Source organism: Planococcus citri, chromosome 3 (assembly GCF_950023065.1).
Source record: "Planococcus citri chromosome 3, ihPlaCitr1.1, whole genome shotgun sequence".
Classification (NCBI taxonomy): Eukaryota; Metazoa; Arthropoda; class Insecta; order Hemiptera; family Pseudococcidae; genus Planococcus; species Planococcus citri.
Window position 1 is genome coordinate 57,228,734 of NC_088679.1, and position 9,905 is coordinate 57,238,638.

Below are 9,905 nucleotides of genomic sequence, written 5' to 3' on the forward strand. Positions count from 1 at the left end.
TTCGATGGAGAATCAACTATCAAAATCGGTGTAATACCATCAATGGTGAGACCTTCAAATTTTACTACATTTTCGGCACAGATAAAACCCAACGTTCAGCTTTTGGTAAAAAATGGTATAGTAAATCAAAATTCTTATGGAAGAAATATGATGGAAATTATGCTAAATTCTTCGACAACGTTAAATACAGTATCACCAGGTATAATAGAATTATAAATTTGTCGCGGCTATATGAATACGCGCGCGATCAAGATTTTGAGGTTTTCAGATTTTATTAATGCTGATGCATGCAATTTACATTTTTTTTCATTTTTTTTCCAAATTTATAACATAAAAGAAGATTATTGCTGCCGATATTCACCATTCTAAACGAATACAAAGCATGTGCGGTTCTTTAATGCGAATTTTCGCTGAAGGATGTAAATCATTTTTTTTCGTTAAACGAACGACTTTAAAAATAACCAATTGTGTTTCCACATCTCTGCTTAATGAAAATATTTTTAAAAGTTTAAATGGTCATAACTTCATAAGGCAGTGGTACTTACTTATTCAACAATCATCGAAGTTTATAGTTTCTGATATAGCACAGTCAGATAACCTGGCACCTCAATCTACGGCACAACTACCTTTGAAGAAAACATCCGAAGATAAGCCTGAAGATGAGCCAGAAGATCAGCCCAAAGAATCAAAAAAAGGGTGGAAAAATGAAAAAAAGCCAGAACTGAAAAAAGCTATAAATCCGGAGATGCCAGACCGATATTAGACAGTGGAGATTTTATAAACAATCGTGTTGATTCATTACTGAAGAGTATTGTTGAAATTTGCATAAACGTCAGGCTTCATCATTTTTGTAAAATTAAATCTGAGTATGATTCTTACATTCGAAATCAATTTAACAAATTGATTATATTCGAAGGACAGTAATTATGTAAAATATTCAATAGAATAATATAGAAATGTACCTATACGAAGTTTGCTTTCATATCGTACCGTTGGAAAATTTTTTCAAAACAAAAAACTCATTGTTTGAAAAAAAAATGATTTAGTTCAGCGAAAATTCTAATTAAAAACGCACATGTTTTGTATTCGTTTAAAATGGTGAATATCGGCAGTAATGATCTTTCATGCAAATTTAAAAAAAAAAAAAAAAAATGAAAAAAATTCAAATTACATGCATCAGCATTTTAAAAAATCTGAAAACCTCAAAATCTTGATCGAATTCATCAATGTGTGAAAAAAAAATAATATGTAGTTCCATGCTTGAAATTGTGGTTCATATCGACGGAACCTCATCGATAAAAGTTCGGGAAAAACGCTTTGGCCAATTCTCGCCAAAATGAAAAACTGCAACGCTAACGTCATATCGTATTTCCGGGTGTAGTTTAAAAAAATCCATAAATTGGATTTCAACAAAAACTTGTGAGAAAGTTCAAGTGAAAGATTTTCAGGAGGCTGTGACAGGGATCCCTCGAAGTAGTATAGTTTTCAAAAAAATATAGTGGGTTTTTGCCATTATTGTGTAGTATTTCGGTCATCTTCCTAGAAAGTTACGATTCGATTTTCTGAATTTCCCTGGTCCATTGAATTTAAAATCGAAGACCACTTTCAGGTCTCTACAAATTACTATGTGGGCCAATCGAATCGCACAAATTATACAACTTCTCAATCAACTTCACAACGCTTTTCCTTCGATAAAAATCATTTTCACAAAAAATAACTGTGAATTCGTGACTAGCAGGTCCAAAAATACTCTCATCATCAAAATCATTCCGATCGAATTTTCAAAATACATTTTTCTTCGCCCCATTTCAGGAAGTGTTGGAAGGAAATATTCGAACAAAAAAAGTGAATTTGAACAGTTTGATCAGAATGGTCGTGAAACGTGTGATCATCGAAGTACACTGACCTGCTGAACACAAATTCAGTGAGTTGTTTTTTGTAAAAGCGATGTTTAATGTTGGAATTAAAATGTGTCAGGAAGGTTCAGAAACGCAAGTCGCAACTTTTTAGAGGGGTGATCAAAGCACTAACAGCCAACAGGCTATATTACACAAAAAGCTATTTACGATGCAAGACTTTCAAGAAGTATAATCTGGAATTTGGAAGAAAAAAGGTAAACTGCTTCGATGATACAAAATATGAGTCCATCCACAATGAAAAATGTTATGAATTATCTAACGTAAATTACGATTAAAATCCGTGAGTACCTATTTCTTTCATTTAATAGGTACCTATATTTTTAATAAGCATTGCATAACATTTCAATTTTTTTTTTAACCAAAAAAAAGGTATACACAGCGTTTTGAATTATATGTAAATGATTCGAGTGTGGTAAAACAATTGGATGAAGCAATTAAAGGAAAAAAATATGATAAACTAACAAATATAGGAGAGATTACATTTACCATGAAATCAGTTACAGTAGCAGGAATTGTCATTGATGTACCTTCAGCAACCGAGGGAAACGTTTTGAGACGGAAAATTAAAATTGATGTAGACAAGACAGGTGAACAATAATGAAAATTATTAAAATACCAAGACTATTAAACGTGATTAATTAATTCCAATAATTTTCGTTTTTTTAACATTTAGGGTTAATAAACATTGTAACATGGAATCATCACTTCCAAATTGATCGAGATGCCACAATAATTGTTGACAATGGAAAAATTAAATGCTTCCAGAACGAAATAGAAATCCATGTTTCAGATGAAACCTCAATTTTCGTAAATGAAGAATCCCAAAAATTGATCGAGTTGAAATATTGGTACTGTAATTTTTAAAATAAATTATAAAATAATAACTCAATAATTAAAATTTTGAAATACATATTTAATAGGAAAGATAATGAAGGATTCCTTATTTGGCCGACATTTCAAGGTCCAAAAGAAACAAACGAAAATAAAAATTCAAGTAATATGATACAGAATTTTAAATTATATGTATATTTGAAATTAAGATTTTTGAAAAAATTTCAAAAAATTATTTTAAAAATGTACCTATAGAAAAAATAATTGATACGTACTAAATAACAATAAGACTATTATAATACTTCAAAACGTTTTTAAAAAAATATTTACGAGTACATTATTACATGTTTTGACAATTCCACCCACACGGGTCCACTAGTCCTTCTACAGAATTTGGAAGAAGAGAAGGACTTCTCAAATTTGAAGTTCCTCATAACCAATTCATTGCCCTGTAAACGCGGAATAAATTTTTCTCTTGACAAAGAGTAAGTTTTTTTGCTCTAGTTCTCCGATATCTTTGCACAGGGTAGAGTGGCCCGAAAATACTGAAACTCAAGTTTTGAGAGTTCAAATACTGCGTTCAAGTTGCATCTCGAAGAATACATTGAAATGAAAAAAGGTCATTCCAATCGATCAACATCTTCTGACACATTTAAAATGAGATTTTTCAACAGCGGAATGGCTCCAAACCACCGTCAATCGATTTGAAATTTCAGAAATAAGATACCAGTGAAACTATTCACCTCAATTCGATCAGACCTTGATCTTTTCAAAGGAAAGTAGACAGAAATGAAATTTTGAAAAATCACCAAAAAACGCCAACAAATGAAGCATGATTGTTGAATATTTCGAGCCACAGATTCGATTTCACTTCGTGCGATCCGAACATCTTTCTCGTAGTTTGGAACACATTCAAATTCACCCAAATTAACCTCACTTCCCCCATTCACACCATTCGACTTCTTCTGGGCCAAAATTCGTATACCTATACACAACACAATACCAACACATTATCTTAATCAACTCCCCAAACCTGACGACAGTGGGGTATCTCGAGACACTCGCATAATCGAGATTACGAAATCGAGAAAATTAACAAAGACGTGAAAAGGTAAAAAGAACCAAAGGGTATCTTTTCACGTTCGGGATGAACAGAAAATCGCGGTGGCGATGCCGAAGTATAACCCTTCCTCACAAAAAGGGTGATAAATATCTGCAACAAAAAACCTCATCTCCGCCATCGCCACCTCAGCCCGCCCGTATAACAAGGTCAAAAAAAAGAAGATGGATCGTATTCGAGGAATCTTTTTAATCGCGTGGAAACCGGCACCATGAATGGGGAAATTTGCGTTCACAAGTACGAAAATAACCTATGTAGAACACACGGTACATAGCGCTACAGTACGCCTGTAAAATACATACCACTTACACACTGAAACGCCAACATCCAGCAGCAACCAGCGAAGGGTGAAATTGTCGAAGAAAAAAAATTTAAATAAAGGGTTAGGCTACGTTGTACGATGCACACGACGCAGGAGGGTGCGAAATTTCCGCGCTGATTCAATGATAATCCTTCGTCGACTCTCGACTATACATATACCAAAAAGTTAAGACGTGATTTATTACCTTATCGTTTACAGAAAGCTACTTAAGTTTTGTTCTTTCCAAATACCCGAGCGATTTCATTCCTTTCTCATTTTTTTGGAACGAGCAAAAAACAGAGTCATCTTTGATACCCTTCTTCTTCGTACATTTTCCAACACTAGAGAAAAAAATTGACCAGATGTTATATAAGGTGTATTTATCCTACATTCGCCCTTTCTTTTTCTTTCGTCTTGGCCGGTGAACTCGATGTTATTTTCGATACACGTACGTAGGTTGGTATTAACAATTGAAAAATATCGTATTTATCGAGGGCATTGTCGCGTTAAAATGAGGTGTATAAGAGCAATAGTCGATACCGAGGGGATCCATCTTCTTCGCTTACGTATATGGTACACTATTCCCCCTATCCAGCTATCCAGTTTAGCAGATCGCCTTAAGCTATTATATTAAAAGTATTTCATCGTATAAAGAAGCAACACTCGATAAACAGGTGCATTAAACGGTCTAGTCTGACTCAATGTTTTTACAGCACATACGTTGTTTATTTTCACGCGTCTGCTGTGTACTTTCACACAAGTTGGAAAAACTTTTCGCTCAACTTTCGACATCTCTTTTCAATCCCACGATACCCTTCCATCGAAATAAAAAAACCTGCTCGAGCATTAGTGTGAGTATCAGTAGTCGCTGAGATAACTTTATTCGCGACGGATGAGTGAGTGATTTTTTTTTCTTTTTGAGTGACGGTGACGTATTGAATTGCCTTAAAAATGATTATCACCTTTTCTGTGCCATACAGTAGCTTCAGATATCCTTTGAATTAAGAGTTTTTTATATAAGGAATGTTAACTTCTTACTCGTGTACACTAGGGTGGGGTCGTTTTAAAAGTTTTTTCGAATTTTGATGGATCCTAGCAATAAATTGTGGCAAAATGACATTGAGATGCAGGAAAAATTACAAATTTTTGGATCAACGTACGACCCCCCCTCTCCCCTCCATTCCACAGCTCGAGCTCAAATGTTTTAAATATTTCAGAATAAATCGAATTTTTTTTTCGACACATACACATTTTTTCAATTTTTAAAACTTTAGAAGTCGTGCCGTGAGAGGGAGGGAGGGAGTAGGTCAAACGTTTATTGATAAAATTTGAAATGTATCCTGCGTCTTACTGAACTCATTTGGCCATTATTTGTTTGCTAGGGCGCATCAAAATTCAAAAAAAAAATTGAAAAACGACCCATCCTATTCATCATCCCGACTTCAGTTTTGGGTTTAAGCAATGAGAAAGAAGTTGAGCGTTCAATTTTTCATTTCTAACACAAATTTATAAACCGTAAGTGTGATTTTGCAACTAAATTTGTTCACATGATAGCCGAGACAATCATTCCATATCTTGAACGATATATTATGGTTTTCTGACAAGACCTACTTTTGGTTGGATGGTTTCGTGAACAAACAGAACTGGAGGTTATGGTGTGAAAGTAATTCCATAGCATGATTGAAGGGAAACCTCTGCATCCACAAAAATCCAACTGAGCGGTAGAACATTTGCAAGTCGCTCATTTTTGGATGAATTCGTGTTTTGAAAAAAAAATGTTCACTAATATTTCATTTTAATTGGAGCAAAATATGAAAAGATGGCATTCTCGAAACTGGGAAAAGATTTTAGAATGCATTGGTGGCGATTTCTTGGCCATTATTATCAATTTTTATTTTTCAAAAAAACGAAAAAATGTCATAAGTTTTTGGCTATTTTTCTAGATTTTTTTAAATTCGCAATAGTGATAAAAAATTGGCACCACTGCGTTTTAAAAAAAACTCGTACCAAAATCCATTCAAAATGGGAAAACACTCTTTCTTTTCGAGAGATTGCTTCGAAAATCCTCTGAGAAGCCAAATAAGATTTAGAAAAACATTTTCTCATCGCTAATCAAAACACAAGGAATTTCATCAAAATAAGAAAAAAAAATCTGTCCAAAATTTCGCTACCAACCCAAACAACATAATTTCAATGGATATGAAAAATCATACGAGAATCTGCTTGAAAGTAGATTATTCCTGCTCCAGTCCATTAGGTACTCATCTAAAAATCCAATACTCATTTTAGTACAGAAATCCTACGTGTACACTCGTATGTACGTTTTACCACAATTTGCATTTTGTTCAACTCGAACCTACCGTTCGACATGTCGTCATAATCAGCTCGAAGGTCATCGCATAAAGTATCGTCGAAAACGACAAAAAATTTAGCAGATAACAGCTCGTAGGTTTATCAATTGCTATGATAAAATTGTTAGCACCGAAAGCAAGGGCATCGTAAACTCTCAACTAATAAGTAAAGCCACCTACGAATGAATTGGTCAACCTCGATACAAATTTCGAGCATTTTCCACAATTGATCACACGAATAAAAAAAAAAGAGCCAAGTGTACTCCAACCAACATCAATAAATCCCTCACAAAACCATAAACACATGTACCTCTCCTTCGAACGATTTTATTTTTTGAAAACAGATTTAAATTAATAGATAGATACCCATACATATAGATCTGATTACAAGCTAAGGCAATGTCTTCCTCCATCGACCGGAACCTGACATCCGTTCATGAAGAAAGAATCCTCGCTGGCCAAAAACAGAACAACTCTGGCCACATCGTCAGCTTCTCCAAGACGAGCATACGGATGAGTTTTCTTGCCATATTCCATGACTTTATTATACATGGTATTATTAATACCCCCTCGCTTCAAGAACTCAGTCTTGATGATACCTGGATTAACGCTATTCACTCGAATATTACGATAACCCAGCTCGATAGACATACATTTGGTAAGCTGGTCCAGCGCAGCTTTCGACATATTGTAAGCCAACGAGAACGGATACGCGCACATAGCGTTTATGCTGGAAATATTCACAATGTTACCTTTGGTCTTGACTAGATGAGGTACAGCCAACATGCAAAGTTGATAGATGGCTCGGACGTTTACGTTGAAAACATTGTCGTATTGTTGCAAAGACGTATACTCGATACCTCCCAACTCCAGAGTAGCTGCATTATTCACCAAGATATGGAGTGCTCCGTACTCTTGGATGGTCGAGTCGATGATATTCTTCACATCTTGTTCTTCTTTCATTTCGGCAATAACCACCAACGGTTTCGTCTCGGACATACTTTCGCATTCTTCGGCCACTCGATGTAAAGCTTCTTCATTACGTCCAGTGATGGTTAGTTTAGCTCCTTGTTCGGCGAACTGGATAGCGGTAGCTCGACCTATACCGGAACTGGCTCCGGTTACGATGACTACTTTGTTTTGGAAGCTCATGCTCATGATGATTTTTAAGAATAATTTCTAATGTCACAAGATAGGTGAAAATTTGACTTAGCAGGAGCTTTCCTAACTGCCAATATAGGTAATTTGTCTACGTAGACAAGAGGTATACTGGCAGACGAGCGAAACGACCGATACGATTTATCACCCGTACACGAAAGCTTTGGTTGTAGGTAGGTAAAAGTGTACGTGTTCCATATACGCGGCTATTATCGCCATTTGAAAAAAAATAATATATTTGAAGGTTTTGAAAAATTGATAAAACTACGTAGGAAACCGCCTGCGTGTACATTGGTACGTGTACCGAGAACCGATTGGATTTTTTCTCTGTTTTTTGACGCAGAAGGTAATTCACAAGGTAGGTAGGTACATATTCACGATAACTATTAGCGTACTTTTGTGCAAAGATAAGCCCAAAATTGACGTTTTGTAACACCTTTCAATATTCTTCTGCTGAGCTTCGGTGTGATTCGATGATATCTATCGAATAATTTACATAAAATGAGTAAAAGCAAGCCCTTGGTACAAGTAAGAAAAATTCGCCCAAAATATCCCCTCTCTAACCATCATCATCAGTTCATCACATAAAGTAATCAGCAATTGGCACTGCAACCTGAGACAGAGGCGCTGCAGCGCTTGATAACGAAAAAAGGTGAAGAATTGAAAAAGAAAAAAACACTGTTCAAGTGATAATTTTCAAGAAGTTTTTAGTAAACCTCTCAACTTTAATTTAGATGACGTCGATTTCATCAGAAGGAGGATGTCCGCAGAATTGCGGGCAGGAAAATTATTTTCGGATGAGGATTTTACTCAAATGATTACACCACCGAAATAATCAGGCGTGTAAATTTTTTATAATTTTTTCTCATTTTCATTACGAGAGCTCTTACCTGAAAAATCGGGAAAAGGGTATAAGTAATAAAGCATACCTATGACGCATTCACTAAGTGGAAAAGCATTGTAACCCGCTATTTTCGAGAATTACCAACAACGAAGAAAGCTAGCTCCTTATGGAGCACATATTCAATACTTCGAAAAACTATCTACCAACACAGGGTGTCCGGGGTGTGGTGGTATAGGTACAAACTTCAGATTTGGATACAACCGGGTACGAATAAGAAAAAACTGAAAAGCTGCTATGTGAAGGTGTGGCCTATTTTCAAAATTGAAGGGGAAAATACGTTTTCAAAATCCAATTTTGACCGTGACGGTCGATAGTACTTTGAAAAATGAACAAAATTACCCATCATAACTTTTTGCCTAACTTGCAAATTGAAGGAGCTACTTTTATAATATTAAAAGAATTAGTTGAAAACGTTCGTTAAAAACCTGTTGACAGTCCGCCAGCCTTTCCTACTGAAAAATTGTACGAAAATTTGCAGCAGGTAAATGAAAAATTATTATTCGGATTTTTTTTTCAAATGGCACTTTTTAATAGGTAAGTATACTGTAGTGCCAATTATCGGCGATGGTAATTGTTTTTTTAGAGCAGTGTCTCATTGCTTAAATGGTCACCAGGATGACCATTATGAATTGCGTTTAATAATGTTGACAGTGTTCACTACATCATTTCAAATTAGTTCAAGTTTCAAAATTTCGTGGTTGGGTAGGGTATGAATGCCATGAATATGAATGTTTCATGAAAACGGATCGGCAACATGCTGATCAGGTGGAACAATGCCCTTTCTACTCTGCTTTGCATTTCAAAGGTGAAAAAAATTTAGGGGGACAGTATTCACTATGCTGTTACAATGGAAAAGTAAAAGTACCGTCATTCACAATTCTCGATCAAATGAAAGATTTATTTATAAATAATTATAACTTTGGACAAATGATTTTCAATTTTTAAAAATTGCAATGAAGAAAATGAATGCATGAAATGAATATGGTACTACGTCAAAAAATGAACAAATTTTGTTGATCATTTTTTTCCTACTCAAAAATTTGAAAAGTTTTAGAAGCTCAAAAAATTTTGATTTGCTAAAAATTTCATTCAATTTACAATTTTTGAGCTTCAAAAACTTTTTAAATTTTACAGTAAGAAAAAAAATAATCAGAACAGAATTCGTTCATTTTTTGACGTAAGTAGATAGTATTCGTTGCCCCTTTCATTTTTTTTATTGCAATTTTTTAAAATTAAAAATCATCTTGTAGCTCCTTCAGTTTGCATATCAGGCAAAAAGCCATAATAGGTAACTTGATTTTCTTCATTTTTTAAAGTACTA

At 34.7% G+C, this 9,905-nt stretch overlaps 1 protein-coding gene across 1 annotated transcript; it reads right to left on the minus strand.

Moving 5' to 3' along the window:
* Nucleotides 1-6,833: 6,833 nt before the first annotated feature.
* Nucleotides 6,834-7,850, minus strand: LOC135841185 (3-oxoacyl-[acyl-carrier-protein] reductase FabG-like). Its single transcript, XM_065358022.1, has one exon. The coding sequence runs from the start codon at nucleotides 7,678-7,680 to the stop codon at nucleotides 6,907-6,909; it is 774 nt and encodes a 257-aa protein (XP_065214094.1). The 5' UTR covers nucleotides 7,681-7,850; the 3' UTR covers nucleotides 6,834-6,906.
* Nucleotides 7,851-9,905: the final 2,055 nt, after the last annotated feature.